Source organism: Stegodyphus dumicola, chromosome 5 (assembly GCF_044657685.1).
Source record: "Stegodyphus dumicola isolate Sdum_Otavi_A_Nest chromosome 5, ASM4465768v1".
In the NCBI taxonomy this organism is placed as follows: domain Eukaryota; kingdom Metazoa; phylum Arthropoda; class Arachnida; order Araneae; family Eresidae; genus Stegodyphus; species Stegodyphus dumicola.
In genome coordinates this window covers 52,114,081-52,134,147 of record NC_140772.1, presented here as the reverse complement: position 1 = coordinate 52,134,147, position 20,067 = coordinate 52,114,081, and the positions used below count along the sequence as shown (strand labels likewise).

General features: G+C 34.7%; 1 protein-coding gene across 2 annotated transcripts in view; it reads right to left on the bottom strand.

The window, feature by feature from the left end:
- Positions 1 to 18,874, bottom strand: part of LOC118195841 (uncharacterized) — a 69,852-nt gene extending 50,978 nt beyond the window's left edge. The window contains exon 1 of one of the 2 annotated variants that reach the window (XM_085816652.1): positions 18,518 to 18,874. In XM_085816652.1, coding sequence (XP_085672778.1) covers positions 18,518 to 18,571 — 54 coding nt within the window. In that variant the 5' untranslated portion in view covers positions 18,572 to 18,874. The remainder of the gene's footprint in view (positions 1 to 18,517) is intronic. The other variant, XM_085816653.1, reaches the window with a different exon arrangement.
- Positions 18,875 to 20,067: the final 1,193 nt, after the last annotated feature.

Here is a 20,067-nt window from a genome sequence, read left to right as displayed (position 1 = left end):
TTTGAAAAATAATGGATTTGAGTTTCTTTAGAATTTATAGTTTGAAACAGTGTGACTATGATTCAAGATATTCGAACCAAAAGAACTTGCGGAGATGTAGTTCAATAATTCAGTAGTCAGCTGTTCTCTCTACCAGAAAACCGCGGGAACGTTGCTCCTTTATTTCGAGTTCGCGGAGCCATCGGTTTCTCATTTGTATTTTAAATCAATAAAGGACAGAAAAACTATGTTGCGTTTTAACTTTATTTACAGTGAGTCAGAAATATTTTGCATACATCAGAAATGTCTGATCACATCCGAATGCTATTTCAGTGGAAACAAGGGTAGGTAAGAACTTTCCACTAAACATTTTAGAAGCATTTGTAATCAGAAATTTTTCTGTCTCGAAAAGAGTAAATAAAATGTTAAAAGCTACAGAAGAACTCAGTTACAGTTACTAAATCGTTACTTTTCTAAATAAAATTCCTTTTGCATAACACTATTCGATTTTCAATGTCTTCAAACCGACTTTTCCTGACAATGAAACTAGTAGTAAGGTTGATAGTTTCTTGCGTAAATTGAATGTTATTTTGTAAACTGAATGCTAGTATATCTCTTTCCAATTTCAAACCGAAACTTTTGCCTTATGGTGAAACCATTATGATGGTGGAATTCATTTCCCCCTTTAAATTGGTGGAAAGTGGTGGAATTCCTCCATAAACTAAAGATTATAGACTAGATTCACTTTCCAAAGAAACGTTTAGATAATTTTCTGTTAACGTTTTTCGCCAAAGCTTACGAAATCGACAAGAGAGTGGCTTACTCCACTTAAGTTTTTTGACAAGATATTCCTCTACCTCTCTGACACCTCAAATAGATTACGTATCCCTACCTTCTCTAAAATAACAAGAAAACTAGAGTGAAGAGAACTCATTTATAGTATTCGTAGGCACCAAACTCCTGAGAACTAACTCTGCACTGATGCAGTCAGCACCTTACAGCATACTCAGGTTTTGCTACCTATTCCGATTTGGTCTGAAGATCATTGCAGTGCGGATAAAGAGGTGTTGGTGTGTTGGTGTATTTAATTATGGCAAAGCACACGAGGGCTATCTGCCTAAAGGGAGGGATGCCTTTCGTGGAGGACTTTCTAAGGGAAACTGGCTCGTATACACGTTACACATGGGGAAAACCACGAAAACGCCCATGCAGCCAGCCCGTTCGCGGGATTCGAACCTCAGACCGAACTACCAGTGTTCAGCGTCTTTACCTCTCGGCCGCTGGTGGGCGCGGATAAAGAGGAGACTTTGATGAACTGATTTTTGATTACTTATACTACATCCAGCCAGATACATCTAAATGGACCAATAGCCGTTAACGTGTATGCCTGGAACAAACACATTGTTAATAACACAGTTGTTTAAAAGAACATTTCTTAGGTTATAAGTATATCCTGCTGCGTTTCAATAGTACAAATATATTGGATTATCAATATTAAGTAATGCATTTCATTTGAAATTAAGGATAAAAACGTAAATAATCTATTAGGCTTTTAATTTAAGTATATTGTAGAGTGAGAACTTTTTTTTAAGATCGAGATGGGAAAAGTGTGCACTATTCTCGCCGGGATGCGAACCCTGGACCTCTCGAATACTCATCGAGTATGTTCCAATTACTCCACGAAGGCATGCGGAAAGGTGAGAGAAAATACCTTAATAAAATTGCTTTAAGAATATAACTCCACATTTTAACTAATGTAACTAACTACAAGCAAATATCTTTATGCCAAAGCAATAATATTAATGTAATGTATACCTGCGTAATAACATTAGTGTAAATCCAAGATTATCTTTAAAATGTAAGGTAATAAAGTACGTTTGATTATTTGGTCAGAAGCTCTCAGCCCATGCGAGTCCGCTTAAAGTTGTGCCAATGTGATATTTCCGGGATGATAATTGCGAAAACTTCGAAGGATTGATGGTTTAGAAACGCCCATCATCTGAACTAGTTCCTGATTCTTTGCCTTCTGTAGCCTCAGAATACGCTCAAAGCAATCGCGCGTTTGCATGAATATCGAATGTTTTGCCGACAGTGAGTGAAAATAATGAATAAGATATAAAAATTTCTGTCGTAAAATTCTTTCCAAAAAATTCTCTACTCTAATTAACTACAAAGTTAGGAAGTATGTGGATGTATAACAGTTCGAAAATTTCGCTTCTCTGTTTGAAATCTGCGAGAGCGGTGCAAATTTATTTCTTTATAAAATCAATGATAAGAAATCAATGTAACATGGTGTAATTTGATTCCTAGGAAGGCATCCGTTCCCTAAAGCAGATTGTCCTCGGGCGCTTTACTGTAATCTAAATAACTGAATCTCAAAAAAGGTTTAAAAAAATTTCCTCCGAAACAATTTACAAAGTTGAAAAAGAAAAACAATGTGCTAGAAATACCAAGTAAACAGAGAAGTTTGAATACAATTTAGTAAAATCGTAGCAATGCCGAGGGCACAAGAGTATGCAAAAATGTAAACCGCAACTTTTGGAATGAAATTTCAAAAGCGGTTAGTTCAAAACGTCATTTTCACTGCCTAACAATATTTCAAATAGGGGATAAAATTTTAGTAAGAATAAGCTGGATTACAACATGTAGTACCAGTGATGGTGAATATTTCAAATATAAATTTCCTTGAGTGTCAATAAAGGTGGTAAATGCCGCCTAATGCTATAGATGCTCTTTCATATATAGATGCTCTTTGCCTTATGGTTGGTAAATATGAATCATTAGATAAAAATAATGCTATTAAAATTACAAATAACGAAGATAAACTTTCCAAGAGCTACTCATTTAAAGCTAGATCATGTACCAATTGAAGATGCAAGGCAAATCTATTTAAATGCAAACAGAAAAACAGCACTATACATGTAAAACAATGAAAGGTGGTTCGCAGAATAGAATCTAGAAGACTGCCAAGAAACACTTTTCATTTACCCTTAATAGGACACAGAAAATAATGTATCGCCTCTTTCTGAAGCAAACATTTTACCTGAATGATCAGGATTATATTTACATGATCAACATTTTGCACGAATTGGAGCTAATCTGGGCCTTTGCTTGATTCCCAAGCGAAACCTTTTCTTTCTTATTTCATTTTTGTAGTAATTTAGATGGTTTGGGCAAATGAGTATGGTAAATCTTACGAGTGTTATTCTGCCCAAGTGCATGAATGCCTTCATGAAGGATTTCCTAAATGAAACTGCTTATATATAAAAAGATGCACATGGAAAACCATGAAAATGCCCATGCAGGAAGTTCATTGGCTGGGATTCAAACACCGGTTATGGTAACTATTTTTCAAAAGTGATGTACGACTCAAAGTAAGAGTGTTTAAAAGTGTTGAGTGGTTTAAAGTAAGAGTCAAATATCAATATTTTAATAAAATATAAATATAAAATATAAATAAAATATAAAATATCGTCTGTAAATCATATATATGGTTTATTATAAATTATAACTGGTTTATTATAAACGAAAAGGAAAATTAGTCGCCTCTAATTTTTAAACAGTTTTTAAACTTACAAAAAAATGAAAATTCGTCTCAAAATAAAAGTCGGACACTTTATAATTAAGTGAATGTTTTCATTTAAAATGCAAATATTAAAAAGTTTTTATGAAATTCTTACTGTCATTATTGAGCTATTAGTTTAATTTGTTCTCTGCTTGCTAATTTTCTTTTTGATAATTAAAAATGGAAAAGCAATTTGGACAAATGACTGGAAATTTGTTTCATATGATGAGTTTATAGTAATATATTTTAAAAATGGATTGTCAATAGAAGGAATTGCAAAAACGAAGTCATTCAACAATACATGACGCAATGTGATTTAAGACAAGAAACACCATCTAAAAAATCCTCAAAACCAAGCAAACCGAAAATTTTTACAGATCCAGAAGTACAATCCTAAGTGTACGAAAAGTAAATTAAGTGCTTCCCAATTAACTGAGGGAGTAGAAATACATTTTAGAAAAAAATTAATCCAAGAACAATAATAGTTATTTTTAACTAATGTATTGCTTGTAAATAACCGTTCGTAAACGAGATCAGTTGTTTGATCAGTTGACTGAACTTTGCAAAGAGACTCAGTTTGGAGGCTAGTTTTATTTTCGTACGAATACAAATTTAATACCTTTTGTTCGGATGGGAAAATGTATATTTGAAGAAGGCTAAATGAAAAGTATAAAGAAAAAAAGTCGAAACCTACTTCTAAACTTGCATTCCATGAAGCAGAAACTAGAATCAACCTGTACGAAAAACGAGTTTTGTTGTGTCTTAAATCAAGCTGCCGGTATTGGTAGTTTAAGCTCAATAAATGGTTTAACAATATTGTGTTCTGGATTTTGCAAGTCTCTTCTCTTATACTTTTGCCATCATTTGCTTTTTTAAACTGCCAATAAAGAACTTTATTTCTACAGTGCGCTTCTTAAGGGACTCTCAGTTTATTCATTGTAAATTTTCAGTTATACATTATTTTCATAGTAGCCTCAATTTAAACAACAGTTACATATAAAAAGATCTTACTATCATTAAATGTTAAAATAATATTATTCATAAATGTATTTTTAAACGTGCTTATTTTGTTATATTGATAATTTTTATATTATGATAATTGGAAGAAAAAATGGAAGATCGTATGCCATATGTACTGGCTACAGCTGGTTTACTTACCTATTTTTTCTGAAGATTTTATGTTTGTTCTGGACGTTCCTCTTTCAGTTATTTAAAAATTATTAACAATTCACTCGAGAAGTGTTAAAAAAATGCTATGTTAAGGAAATGAAAGCAATAAAATAAAACTTGACTGTTAAAATAAATATAAAATAAACTTAGTATGTGCCCCAGTTTACGCAACATCAGTCATATGCAGCCAAATGTTGAATAAAAAGCTCTCTGCATATTAGGAAATCGAGGCGCAATGGATGTCAAAACAAAGTAGAATTTTCTAATGTATTATTATTATTTGCAGTTTATCAAACACAATGTGTTACCCGTCCCTTTCTATCAATTCTATATTTATACGAGTACATACATCGAAGTTCAACAAGTGGAAAATTAAATTGCAGACGATAAACTAAACAAATAGTTAAGATTTTTTGTACTTTTAATCTTCACCGATTAAAATAAAAGGACAATTTCTTTCTAATATGTTCGAAGATAAATATTTCAAACAGCAAGCAATGTTAAATCAAGTACCTTGATAATTTTTCATACAAAAATGATAGCTAATCTTTTCTTAAGCGATAGTACAAGGAAACTCGTATAGGGGATGTGTTAGCTTTCAACAATTTTTTTAAGAAAAGAATCCTCCTAACGATAACAAGATATAATGTAATGCCAATTTTTTTTTTTTTTTTTTTTTTTTTTTTTTTTTTTCGCCGTGAATTGACATTTGGACTAAAAACGAAGCAAGGAGGCTTCTTTCAGATTTGCTTAAGCCCAAAGATGATTGCTTATATATATAATACTGTACTATACATACATACATACATACATACATATATATATACTGCCAAACTGTCTGCTTATCAGTTTGTTACAGATAAAACAAAGCGAAATTTTGAGCTTTCTAGTGGATATTATAAACACGTGCTACCTACTACGCGATACATTTTATTTTCCCATTAAGATGATTACCTAGATTATTGGCCTACCTATTACCTAGATTATACCTAGCAGGTATTATTGACCACATCGAGATCAACAACACCTGTAGTTACACTAATTTTTTTTTTTTTTTTTTTTTTTTTTGTAAATCTAGATCTAAGATTGCTATTCTAAATAAAGTCCATGCTCATCTGACCGCTAAGTAATTCATGCTAGAGTTGCAAACAAAACAAATATATAAAATACTTCACCTACTATTTCTTCTCTACATTATTCATCTACAGGAGATCCACGTAAAATGCAGTAGTCACATTCTGTCCGTTGTGTACACACATTCCTTTTTGTTAATGTAGAATTGCTGCACTTTATGTCTGCATAACATCATATTAACAACTTATAAACGTTGATTTATGAAAATGAAAAACAGGTCAATGCATAAAGTGTCACAAAATACAAGTATAGTTATTGGCTATAAAATGTTTCCGACAAAGATAATCTTGTGCGTTATCATAAAAAATAAACCAGTTGTACTGTTCTCGATATTCTGGTTTATCATGGTGCGGTCTCTAACACAAATACTTCGAATATTCAAAGTAAAATGCAATAGTAACATTCGGTTTAATCTTCCTGAATTCTTTTTGCATAGTTTCTTTGCTGCTATAAACAAGAGATTTTTGGATTTTGATCATTGGGAAATTTTTTTCACAGATTTTCGCAATTTTCATTCATTTGTCATAATTTAGTAGCCATAGCAAAGCTAGTGGTAAGCAGTAACAGACTGCTGCATGGATCTGTAGTGTGAATGTGAATTCACTCATTTATGACAGTAATGTGTGTCGTCACCACCGCAGAGAGGAAATGAGGGGTTTTAGCAAATTAGAAGATTCCACCTTTTATCTGCGAAGTCGTTATTAATTTTCTGAAGCATAGCTTGTAAGAGGGAAATGGTCTTAAAGCGCCTATTCTGAAGCAAAAGAGTACAAGGGCTGGATTCGATTATGTTTCAGGAGTGCACAAATTCAACAGTTATTCTGTCAAAATTGTGCTTGGCTCAGTTGCGAGTCCTTCTTCATCGTGTTTCTTCCTTTTCATATAGTTTCTATGTGCTCATAGACGCGGAGGATCCAGATTGTCTCAACGTTGGTGCGTTGGTGAGGCAACTCCATTGTAGTGACTGGTAGTTAGCTGGCTTTCGTTTAGGTTAGGTACTTATAAACCAAGAGCATATTTACTATAAATCTACGAGAAGCACAATTAGCAATATAATAACGATAATTTACAAGTAATACTTGTGTTTTGAATGCATAAAGACAAAAGTTACGTTATTACCCTCATTATGTGAACATCTTGCTAGCGGCAAGAATTTCTCTAAATGAGAGCTTAAGAGCGTTCTGGTACTTTCTCTATCTGTAACATTTTGCAGCCTGTGTTAGTTACGCCTCTATGTCCACTGATTCGTTATATCTACAAATGTTATCAGGGAAGCTGCAGAATCTCATTGGTTAATTAGCCCCTTAATAGGCTTTGATGCAGAACAAGGTGCATATCACTATGATACTGGTCATGAAGTTGTAGCTTTTGCAAAGCCAAATGAAGACATTACTGAAGAAGTTCGTGCTTTTGTTACATCAGAGCATGTCATCTCATACCTCATAACAGCTCTAAGATCGCGACTTGTGAGAGGACCGCATATGAATTACTTATCTTTGTGTGATCCGCCGCAATGGCTTAAGAAAGCATGTAGATGGACCTCAGTTTCGTGGAAATATCTGGAGAGGATTGATTGCTCTTGAGTGTCACATCACTATCAATGACTACTGATGGTATGTTGCGTGCAGGTTGGAAGCGCGCAACATTACATTGGCGCCCGAACACTTGTCGAACTGATATGGCCGAAAATTGGATGGAAGTTGCTGGACAACAACAAGAAATGGCAAGCCAATTGGAAGGATTTGGATACCTGGTCCAGACGATGAGAGCGTCAATTAAGCCAAACGTCAATTTCGACGGAAAAAAAATCGGTGGCGATATTTCTAGAAAGCCTCGACAATCACTTCCAGCTCTACCCTGTGCCTGAAAGACAAAAAGTTGCCATCGCCCCATCTGCACTAAGAGGACAGTCCTCGCTATGGTGGAAGAATATAGGCAAATTTTTATTAGGGGAATTCGGAGGCCAGACATATACATTTGAAAATTTCAAAAAAGCGTTATTAAAGGCCTTCCCCATAGTGAAAGATCGAGCAAGGCTAGAAGCCGAACTGTATAGTTTTTATGAACGGAATATAGAAGAGTTGACGGACTTTATTCTGCGAAAAATTAAGCTGACGGATATGCTGTATGGGAAGAAACCCGACGCGGAGATTATTCAAATAATCTTACCAAAATTGTTACCAGCTGTTCAAAACTACTTCGAAATTAGAAACCCAAGCACATTGCAGGAGCTCTTCGAATTGGCGGTCAAGTTTCAAAATCGCAAAATAGCGGAAAAAGCTAGAGGGGCATCGTATTCTCAAAGTATCCGAAGGCAATCTTCAAATGAGCAGACCAGAAATGCAAACCGCTCTTATGGGGGAAAGAGCTATCAAGCTAACTCATCGAACCTCGAAGGTCAAGGCCCAAAAAGGAAATTTGAAAACAAACGTCCGCGTACCCAGAAGGCAGAAGTTGAAAGGAAAGCTTTAAACGAGTAGAGGGGCCTGTGAAAGCGAGGGTCCAGACCCCGGAAGTTTTGAACAAACCCTCAAAAAGACACTTAAATACGGTCATCGTAAGGAACTCACAGTTACCAATTATACAAGTCCTGGTTGGCGATGTACCAGTAGAAGCCCTCATCGATACAGGAGCAGAAGGTAATTTTATGAGTGATATTTTTTTAAGAAGAACTTTAATAGGTTTCGATTATTTAAAAATAAAAACACAGAAATCATAGCAGCGCAAGGACAAACTTGTCAATGTATCGGAAAACTATCTTTAAAAATACAACTTCAAAACGAAAGCCTTAAAGTATTAATTTTTGTAGTAAAAAATTTGCAAAATCCACTTATTTTAGGTATGGAGTTTTTAAGGGCCGCGAAGGCCAAACTCAATTTTCAGGACAGTTCTATTGTGCTGGAGATGGACCGGAGGGTGGTGGAACCAGTGGAACAACCGCAAGTCGACCTTAGCCATTTGAATGACCATGAAAGTCAAGCCATCCAGGAAGTGGTGAGTACTTTTTCGAATTTGTTTTCAGAACGGCCTGGTAGCTGTCAAATAGTTACGCATGAGATACAGTTAACTGCCGACAAACCCTGTAGGACTAAACCTTATCGCTATGATAAACAGAAAGAGCTAATCATAGAAGAACATATTCAGGAAATGTTAAAGAACAAGATAATAACGCCCATAAATAGTGAGTACGCGAGTCCAGTCGTACTATGTAGGAAAAAGAACGAGTTTCCTCCTTCGGATAAAAGGGCTTGGAGGTTTGCTATCGATTACAGAAAACTGAATAGTATTACTAAATTCCCAGTTTACCCTTTGCCGGTTATAGAGGAAATTATTAGAAAGATTAAATCTACAAGATACATGACTACTTTGAACTTAATGTCTGGCTACTATCAAATAGCTATGAGACCCGAAGAAATACATAAACCCGCGTTTATAACAAAATCGGGCACTTATGCATTTTTAAGCACGCCCTTTGGGATGTTTGGGGCCACATCAACATTCCAGAGAGCTATGGACATTGTTCTAAAGCCTGTCCTAGGAAAATCGACTTTAATCTATCTAGGTGATATAATTATAACGAGTAGTACGTTGGAACAACATATTAAAGATCTAGAAGAAGTTTTTAAATTATTAAAAGAGGCCGGTCTTATAATTAACGCCTCAAAATGCAAGTTCGCAACTAAAGAATTTAAATATCTGGGTTATAAAATTTCGCAAAAGGGTATAGAAACTCAAGATTCAAAAATAAAAGCAATCAAGAATTTCTCACCTCCCAACACCGCCAAGAAACTTTCTTCTTTCCTTGGGTTATGTTCTTATTATCGGTCATTCATAAAAGATTTTGCTAATATTGTTGAACCCTTGTTAGTAATTAAAAGAAAGAAAAGTAAATTCACGTGGACAGCGGAAGCAAATACCGCATTTGAAAGATTAAAAGAAGCGCTCATCAATGCCCCTGTTTTGAAATTCCCGGAGGGGGACGAAAACCTGGAAATTGCAGCAGATGCGTCGGACTATGCTGTGGGTGCGGTTCATATGCAAAATGGCCATCCTTTGGCATTTTTTAGTAAAACGTTGAATCATACACAAAGGAATTATACAGCTACAGAGAGAGAAACATTAGCCGTATTAATGGCTGTACACAAATTTCGAGTTTATTTCGGCAAAGCGCCAGTAACAGTCTTTTCGGATCATGCGGCTGTTGGTAGACTTTACTCGGGGAAAAATCTAACGCCCAGGTTAATAAGATGGGCTTTAAAACTCCAAGAATATAATATCACAATAAAATATAAACCGGGTAAGGAAAACAATGTAGCTGACGCACTTTCTCGTTTAAAACTGGACGATGAAGGAAATGAACTTAAATGCGCTGTGTTGACTACAAAAATTTTAGATTCTAGAGATACGGTTATTACTGAACTGAAAGCTGATCCTGAATTTGGAAATATCTATGCTTATTTGAAAGACCCCGAAAGCTTTGAGCATACAGATATCGATGCGATAAGAAATAGAGCAAAAAACTATGAAATAATAGATAATTTATTATTTTATACGAAAACAACAAACGAAAATCTCGAGTACAAACCAGTCATCCCAGCCTCGCTTCGATTAAGCATTTTGAAGGAATTACACGACGCGAAAACAGCGGGTCATTTAGGGGTCAGAAAGACTTTAAAAATGGTACGCGAGGCGGTATATTTCCCGCAATTATACAAAATAGTAACTGCGTATGTCAGGTCCTGCAATCAATGTCAGTTATTAAATGATATTAATTACAGCCCGGCCGGGTACTTAAATAGCATTCGCGCTACATTTCCGAATGAAATTTTAGGCATAGATCTTCTTGGTCCTTTCCCCAAGAGTGAGTTAAATAAAAATCGTTTTCTTTTAGTAATTGTAGATCATTTTTCAAAATGGACAGAAATTGTTCCACTTAAACGCGCGTCAGCCAAAACAGTCGCAGATGCATTCTTACACAGATACATTTTAAAATATGGTGCACCGATAAAAGTCATTAGCGATAACGGTAAACAATTCGTTAGTCAAATATTTGAAAACATATGCACTGGACTTGGCATACGCCATATCAAAATGGTTTCGTATAGACCACAGGCAAACATAGCAGAAAGAGTTATTAAAAACAATGTAAAAATAATTCGAAGTTATGTTAGCACACATCACAAGCGCTGGGATGGCTACATAAATGAGTTAGCTTATGCTTTAAGAACGGCAAATCACGATACTACGGGAAAAACCCCAGCAGAATTATTTTAGGACGGAAGTTAATTACGCCATTAGATAAATTATTCTTTGTGCAACAAAGAGAGCAAGAATTTAAACAGAAAGATGTGCAAACACTTATTGACCAGGCGGTTAAAAGCTCGGATACGGCAAGAAATAGACAAAAGTTATATTATGATAGAAAACGCCGTGAAGCAGATTTTAAAGTTGGGGATAAAGTGTTGAAGCGGAAATTTTCTTTATCAAGTGCCCCAGACAATTTTACTGTAAAGTTAGCTCCAAAATTTGAAGGCCCCTATGTAATTCAGGAAATCAAGGGAGTCGTAGTGTACCTTAAGAACGAGAGAGGGGAAATCTGTAAAGCAAGTCACGACCAGGTGAAAAAATATTATAATCAAAATGATTTTGAAATCCTTAAAAGTTTCTTGCAGGACTCAAGCGTAAAAGAAGTAGAAGGTCCAGAAGTAACGTCACCCGTTCCACCACCCAAAAAGCAGAGAACTGAAGAGAAACCTAGCCCTTCTACAACCCATGCGACGGTACCGAAAAGAAGAAATGAAAGCGGCCAGACTCCAGCATTTAAGAAATACAAGAAATCAAAGCCGCCGCGTAAAGAAACTTTGGTAAAGAGGAAAACACCACTTACAACGTATCGCAGTAGAAATTCTACATCGAGGAGAACGCTTCCAGGGCCAGAGTCAGGTGCAAACAAGGCCACCGTTCCCGAGAACGAAAAGACAGCAGGAGGAACGAAAAGACCACCACCAACAGAAGAAATTCATGCCTAATTGGGCCAAATATGCATAACATAACATGTCAATCCATTCTGCTAGAAGTCTTTTCACTCTTGAAGAACAAGGGCCTGTGTCCGATCATCCTCAAATTCGATAGTTTTGTTGAAAATGCCGAAAAAGGTTGCTTCACAGAAAGAAAAAAATAATTAACAATGGAAAAAATTTTACACCGTATTTTCTATCAAGAGAAACAAAACAAACAAAAAAAAAAAAAAACAACAAAAAAAATTTTTTGGAAATTTAAATTCTGAAATTGTAGATAAAGGTACAAGTGGGCAGAAGACGAGAACTACATCATTGGTTGTACAGGTATAGTCCACCCCATGAACTGTTCAGCTCTGAACCAATTTTGATGTGGTACCTAACTGGAGTTTTCGAAAAATTTACATCGACTATGAAATATGTACTATGATCCAAAGAATGAACTGCCTCTAATTAGCAGGGCTCTGTTCAGATACCCTTTCTCGTGGACTGCGGCCATCTACGAGATAGTTCGAGTGTCTCTTGGTAGGATTCGAGTGCTCCCTGCCAACCAAACCACTCAAGAGAACTTTCGGCTCGTCTGTATTTTGTGTTCCTCTATGCCGCATAGATACTATGAACTTACAAATACCCATGCCTTCTCCGAGATTCAAACCCAGGCCCATAAGTATAGTAGTCAGTGTCACTAACTATTTTACCATTCGGACGGCTTTTTGAAATTATAGCAGTAATTTAACTATCATTTGACTTTCTGTTAAAAAATTCATTATGAAAATAAGTCCTAATTTAGTGCCTTATATTATGGCACGATAGCATAAAGAAACCTTCAATGAGGTGAGCAAGTTAGTATTTTTCATATAGAAAATGATAAATATGTTAAGGAAATTGCTTAAAATTTGAGTTTACTGCTTTCCGCTGGCATCAGTTTTTTTAAAGGATTGCAAGGATGGAAATAGAATTTTAAATATGTAGAGAAGTTGTCATGCCTTAAAGTTTACCCAGTAAAATCAGAATATTTACTTTAAAAAGGCTTAAGAAATCTCCATTTACATGTTGCAAAACTTTCTACAGAATTATGTAAGACTTTATATAGTATTTCCTCCTTAAACAGAATAACTATTAAATTAGCTAGATGCCATGGTTGATCATCAAGAAAACACTTTTCGTAAGAGAACCAGTTTTTATTTGCACAATCAATGATAAACAGAACTTTATCATAACAAGATAAAGTCATTCCTGTAGACGAGAGTAAGTTTAATATTTTTTGTTCACGTGGTTGTGCTATTGTCCGTAAAAGAAATAATGAACTAGTAAATCTAAAATTTAGCACCTAATGTAAAACATGTTAACAGAGGCATCATAGTATGGGGTTCCATATGTACAGCGGTTGTATTTACACTAAATATCCCATGCAAAATAAATGAATATTTTAAAAGGAAAGTTGAAGACATTAGTACAAAAGCTGGTATCAACAATAATTTTATATTGTATCAAGACAACAACAAATGTTCATTTGTAATTATTATACAGTTATCCAGAAGTGATCAAAATATTTCCTCAATCTCCCGATTTTAATCCAGTTAAATATTTTTGAAGCAAATTAGAAATATAAATTAGGAATCAAAGCATTTCATCAAAAGCCGAATTAAAAAAAAAAGTGATAAAACAACAATGGAACAGTTTCGGTACAAAGTTCAAAACTATTAGTTCACTCAATACCAGAATGTTTACAATGTATAATAAAAGCAAAAAGATGACCCACCAAGTACTAGACGTTTTTAAAGTTAAATATTTTAGGTATTTGGGGCAGTTTCTTTCCAGCATCCCATGCGGATTTTCCTTTGCCTTTCCTTTCGCTAGTTCTTCCTAGGTTGCATTACACCATTAGAGCAACTTTCTACGAAGTTTGCGAAAGATGTCGTTAAGTTTAAATCTAAATAAGAAAATGTCGCTATCTGTTAAGAAAACATACAGTGGATGGACAAAAATATGGAAACACCTTGTGAAATGCATGTTTGAAAAGAAAGATTGATTTTAATGAAATATGTAGGTGACGCTGGCGTTTTTGACTACTGACGCCACCTATACAACTTCGTAAATGTGCTAAACAGTTCAGTTGTTGTCGGAGTACTGTTATGTGAGGTTGAGGTTGTCATTGCATTATGTCAGAGTTAACAGACTTCGAACGTGGGTAAATTGTTGGAGCACGTATGGTAGGTGCTTCCGTAAGCAAGGTAGCCGAGGTGTTTAGTGTTTCAAGAGGTACTGTATCGAAGATTTATTCCGCATATTTGAAAAGCGGAAAAACATCATCTGCTAAATCACAGCGCGGACGAAAGTGTGTCCTGAGTGATCGTGACAGACGATCATTAAGGGAAATTGTGACAAAAAATAAGAAGACCACAGCTGCAAAAGTTACTGCTGAAATGAACGTTGTGTTACCGAGCCCTGTGAGTACCAAAACAATTAGAAGGGAGCTTCATAAATAGGGAATTGCTGGCCGTGCTGCAATTGAGAAGCCACTCATCAGTGATGCTAATGCCCGTAACAGGAAAAGGTGGTGTTTAAGTCATAAAGCCTGGACTATAGAGCAGTGGAAGCGAGTAATATGGTCTGACGAGTCTTCTTTCACATTGTTTCCCACTTCTGGCCGAGTTTACGTCTGGAGAACGCCATCTCAAGCCTATAATACAGACTGCTTGTTGCCAAGAGTGAAACATGGCGGGGGTTCTGTTATGGTTTGGGCAGCCATATCGTGGTTCTCTGCTAGCCTCATGATAACTGTGTCAGGGCACATGACTGCCAAGACTTATGTGAACATTTTGGCCGATCAAGTTCATCCCATGGTACAAACTTTGTTCCCCGATGGTGATGGTGTCTTCCAAGACGACAAAGCCCCTGTTCACACAGCTCACATTGTCCAGGACTGGTTTTCTGAGCACGAGGATGAGTTGTCCCATCTCCCCTGGCCACCACAGTCACCAGACCTGAATATTATTGAACCTTTGTGGTCTACATTGGAACGGAAAGTGCGTTCTCGTTATCCACCGCCAACATCGTTATCTGAACTTGCCACCATTTTCCAGGAAGAATGGTATAATATTCCCTTGGCAAATATACAGGAACTGTATTTATTCATTCCGAGAAGACTGCAAGCTGTTTTGGATGCCAACGGGTTTCCTACACCATATTAAGCAAAGAAACATGTTTTTTTAAAGGTGTTTCCATATTTTTGTCCAACCCCTGTATGTTTTGCTTTATTGCTTTGTCAAATAAAGGAACGAATTTTAAAAGGAATATTGTTACATATCTTGTACAATTTTAGGGCAATAAAAGAGTAGTAATTATCTTTTATAACTACAAGAATCATTCTAAAATGATTTCAATTATAAAAACTCTGTAGCTTTAAAATAATCTGCTTCATCACGAATACTGTACTGGACTTAGCTTCAAGTATTCAGTCTACCTTAAGTGCCTGTAGAGGCAAAGCAACACGTCCTTTGCATGTTAGTCGCGGCATACATTGAAACTTGGAAAAAGTATGGTAACTTGGTAAAGTTGAAGCAAGTCCTCGATGTTATTTACCAAGATGAATTATCTTTGTATTTCATTATTAAAGTGGCCACCGCATAAGCATTGGCGACATTTAAAAACTGCACGTTACAGACTGGGTGTTGGCGACTTTAATAAAGAAGTAAGTACTATTACCTTCAGTTTTTTTGCCCTTTAACCAAGGAAATAAAAGTAATGTTTCACAAAAGTAAATGCGTCTAATTTTCATATAACTGAGACTGACTTCCTGTGTTTAAGTCCAGCATTTTACTGCCATATGAATTACTTTTTTTTTTCTTAAAAAATGAAATGACACTGCAAAAGTTATATAGAATTCAATATAAAAATCTGTACAGTTTTAACTTACTTTTCATTAAACAACAAAATTAAAATGCACTTTTGAAGTAATTTAAAAGATAAATAACAACAAGACAAGAAATCCAAAACACCTTCAGTAAGAACAGAAAGTTTCTTTGTCTTCCAAGGGATTTTTAAAAAATAACATATTTTTTAAAGATGTACATAATTCTACAGTCGCTTGTTTAAAGAAAATAGTCATTTCTTCTTTTAATAAATGCATGTCATTCTAACATATGATTATTGCAAACCAACGTTTATACACCTTACAATCACAGTTTTTTCATCATTTGTTTAAAAATGGAACATTCGAATTGAGCAACGAGATTTGCAAAAGGATCTCCAAGAACAATTTTGCACGCAAATAAATTTTACAATAATTAAAGAACTGGTCTTAAATGCATTTAAAAAAGAAATAAAATGAGACAGTACGATGATGTAACGACTGAGGCAGTAAGTTAAAAAAAACAGTGAAAAAAGTCAAGTATTTATTTTATCATCCAACTGACAACTTTTCGCGACATTTTTTGACTATGTACTGTAATTCAGGAATCTTTTTTTTTTTTTTTTTCTTTTCTCTTCCGTTGTTGATTTATTTATTTTTAATCGTTAAACTATTAGTTGGATAAACTTCAAGCATAATTCTGAAATAAATAAAATAAAGATAATCTAGAATAACAAATATAATTAAAAACCCTAATTTGTGGTTTTATTGTTAAAAAACATTTTTAAGTTGTTAAACATGTTCAGCCACGTAGACTATGTATAAAATAAAAGTAACAACTACACAAAAAAAATCTGAAAGGTTTCAGATTTTAACTTACGCCCAAAGGGGTGTTTTTTTAACATTTTGTGTGTTACATTTATTTATTAAATATCACATTCTTCGCACTTAAACCATAAAATTGAGTTCAACAGCAATATCGCAAAATAGTTTTAAAATGAGCATATTTTTAGAATTTCCAATACAGAGACTCACGCGCTAGAGATAAAAAGGTTTTTTCTGTTTAACGTTGCAATGACTCGCTTTGAAATCCTTGAGTTTGTTAATCAAAAATTCGTTAAAGTTTTACAAAATAGGAAATTGATTCCAAATTTCAAAATAGGAATTGAAAACAGATTCCAAATTTCAAATTTGGCCTTCCACATGCTCATATTCGTAGGAGGATTACAACATCTAAAATTCGATGGCTCTATGTACCGTTGTTTTATCACAATGCGAGAAATATGCCTACATTTATGCAGATTTTTCATTATTTAATTTCTTTGAATATAACTCAGGGCGATAATACTTTGTGGCAACAGTTTCAAAAGTGATTCGCCGTTTGTAGTGAATCGACGCAAAATCGCAAAACGAAAACAATAGTCCTTCAGGAACAAAGCCATTTTGGACTAATAATTTGAAACATTTAATTCTAAATAACTATTAAACAGGTCGGTACTTAATGTGGTTTTTCAATATGCAGCATTTTTACCAAGTCATCTATGTTAGGATTATTTCTTGAAGATGGTAACAAAATTAGGTGTTTTAGGTGTATACCAGTTAATTTTGAACGATATTTTAATTTTATTTTGTTCATAATAGGAAAAAATTTGTTCGCAAACATCTACAAAAATATCTGACAGCCAAATCGTGTAAATTTGGAAAATTGCTTTGCTCGTACAAATTTTCAAAATTTAATATAATTATATGGATCACTTGCCGTTGAAATGAGTTCTATATATCTGCTTTTATGTAGTATGCTGCATGCAACAGGTCAGTAATTTCGATTTGAGTTTCAATTGGCCAACAATTAACGTCTTGCGGTGAAACTGAATTATTATATTTATTCTAATGTGTTTATGTTCTTTCAAAGGAGTTAATATAGACGATAATATTATTTTTCAATCTTTTAATTCACCAAGTGTGCGTGCTGCTATTAAAACTCCGCCGTGCCACACCGTGGTACGCGTGCCGCTGGTTGGCATTCCCTGGTTTATTGGAAAAGGCCTGTGTTTGAAACCGTTTAATAAAGCAAATACGTTAAGTTGAAACCTGGAATTATCTTCTGTAATATTATTAGCATAGTTAAGTTTCACAGACACACTTTTGAATAATGCACATAACAGGATGACAACATTCAATTTCTGTGAGTGTTTTATGCAGTGCTGCATTACGCTGTATTTATTACCTTTCTAATTACATTTTGTCTTTAGATATGCAATGATGCAGATGTTATTTAAAAATAAAACCTTCTATATAAGCAGTTGGAAACGAAATTTTTTAAATAAGAGCTCTCATTTATATTCAACTAAGCAAAAGTATAATAAATTACAACGTTTAAAGAAATCCTTAAAAGAACCAACAAAAAGGAAACGTTTAAGCCAGTGGTATTCAAATTACGGGCCGCGACTCCAAACGGAGTCCCGAAAATGCTTAGTAGGATCGCAAGGTGGATTAAAAATCCTAAATATCTGAAATGATGGTACATATCTACGGCTCGACGTTCTGTTTTGGGGTCGCGGATTTGTTTTCTGGGGTCTACCACTCGGTTAAGCAAATAATTTTTTTTTTTTTTTTTTTTTTTTTTTTTTTTTACATGCGCCACAGTAAACAGAACTTTTCAATATTTTTACGTATGCATATCTGAAAACTTTCGTTTGTAACCTTTTTTAGTCTTTTGTTTCCAACATTTTCAAGCTAACAGATACAACACTTTCCAAAATCACTTAAATTACTTAATATATACAAATGTGTACTTACCAAGCATGTATGTATTTTTGCTATAACCACTAAAATTATCACGTAAAGCGACATTGTGTGATAAGATACGTCCTACCAGATGGCAAATCCAGACAACTTTTGCTTCGCCTTATCCAATGAAGAGCATTTACGAGTTTTTGCTTGTTTGCGTACAAGGCACGTTTTGAAAACAAAAGTTAACCCTAAGGCAAGAAAATTGCAACGAATGCCACAGATTTGTTGCTTCAGTAAAAGAAAAAGAACGCCTTTTTTTTTAATCCGTTCTTCAGTTGAAGGAATTCTGTGGAGGAAAGCCGAAGTGCCTCTTTGAACGTAGAGGCCCCTATTCGGAGAGATGTTTATAAATGAGTTGATAACTCCGATGTAGCAGAGAAATAAATAAAACGAAAGATCGGCTGAGATTGCTGGATGAACTGGCTGAACCGCATTTTATTTTTCTCTTTAGAAACTCGTAAGGGATCACTTTGAAATTTCATCTTTCTGCCGAAGCATAGACAAACCGGTTAGAAAATTCTGAAAAGAAATTCGTATTTTAAAGTGTGTCTGGAATGTCTTTTGTGAGATATTTTCCTTCGCGGTTTGGAATTTTTTTTTTTTTTTTATTTTTTTTTTATTTTGTTAATGAAATACGTAGAGTTTTGAAATAAGATTTGTTCTGCTAGTAAAATTTGTCATAAAACAGAAAAAATGAAATTAACTACATATTAAAAATCATTCAATTAAATAATAAAATTAGTTAAATAAATACAAATAATTAATTAAATAAAACTGGGTTAAATTTATACTGTTTATTCTCATTAGCAAATAAAATTTAAAAGTACATATTTTGATTATTATTTGTTGGCAATAAAATTCTGGTAAAAACTCGTATGTTAACTTCATGCCGCAAAGAAGGCCCATGAGCGGCCGAGGTATTATTGCCTACATGAGCGGCATTTTAAACAAAAGTTGCAAGTACATATTTTAAATGTGCCTACCTCCAAGGCCTATGCCGCAGACGGACATTTTGGCAAACATGTTTTGGCGCCCTTTTCTGAACTCCGCAGGCGTGTGCCTTCCAGAAAAGGGCACCAAAATGCTTGTTTCTCTGACAGCAATCAATCTCATGAGTTTTTATTAACAATTATGTATTTAAGACACAATAACACGCCGAATAAATACTAATTCAGAAGTCAAACAACAAAAATCAGCATTATATTTACAAAATTTTCACAGGACTAGTTTCGATGGTTTTACCGAACCACCATCTTCAGCTGCAAAACCGCAAATGAACAAGATAAGAAATAATGATTAGATAAGATAAGAAAGACTGGACAAGAATAAGCAAGTGGCGCCATCTATTGGTGAAACCAGAACTAAAACATAATTTCTTTAAAGGCCGAAGGCAAATTTGGATTGGCAGCAGAAAAATTGAAAGTGTGATTTTCGGACCAACAATGTTGAGCAACAGAAGACTTCTGTGTTTCCTTTTTTCTAACATATGCCTCATGTTCTTTGACGCGAAATTTTAAGGCTCTCTTAGTTTGGCCAATGTAAATTAAACCGCACTG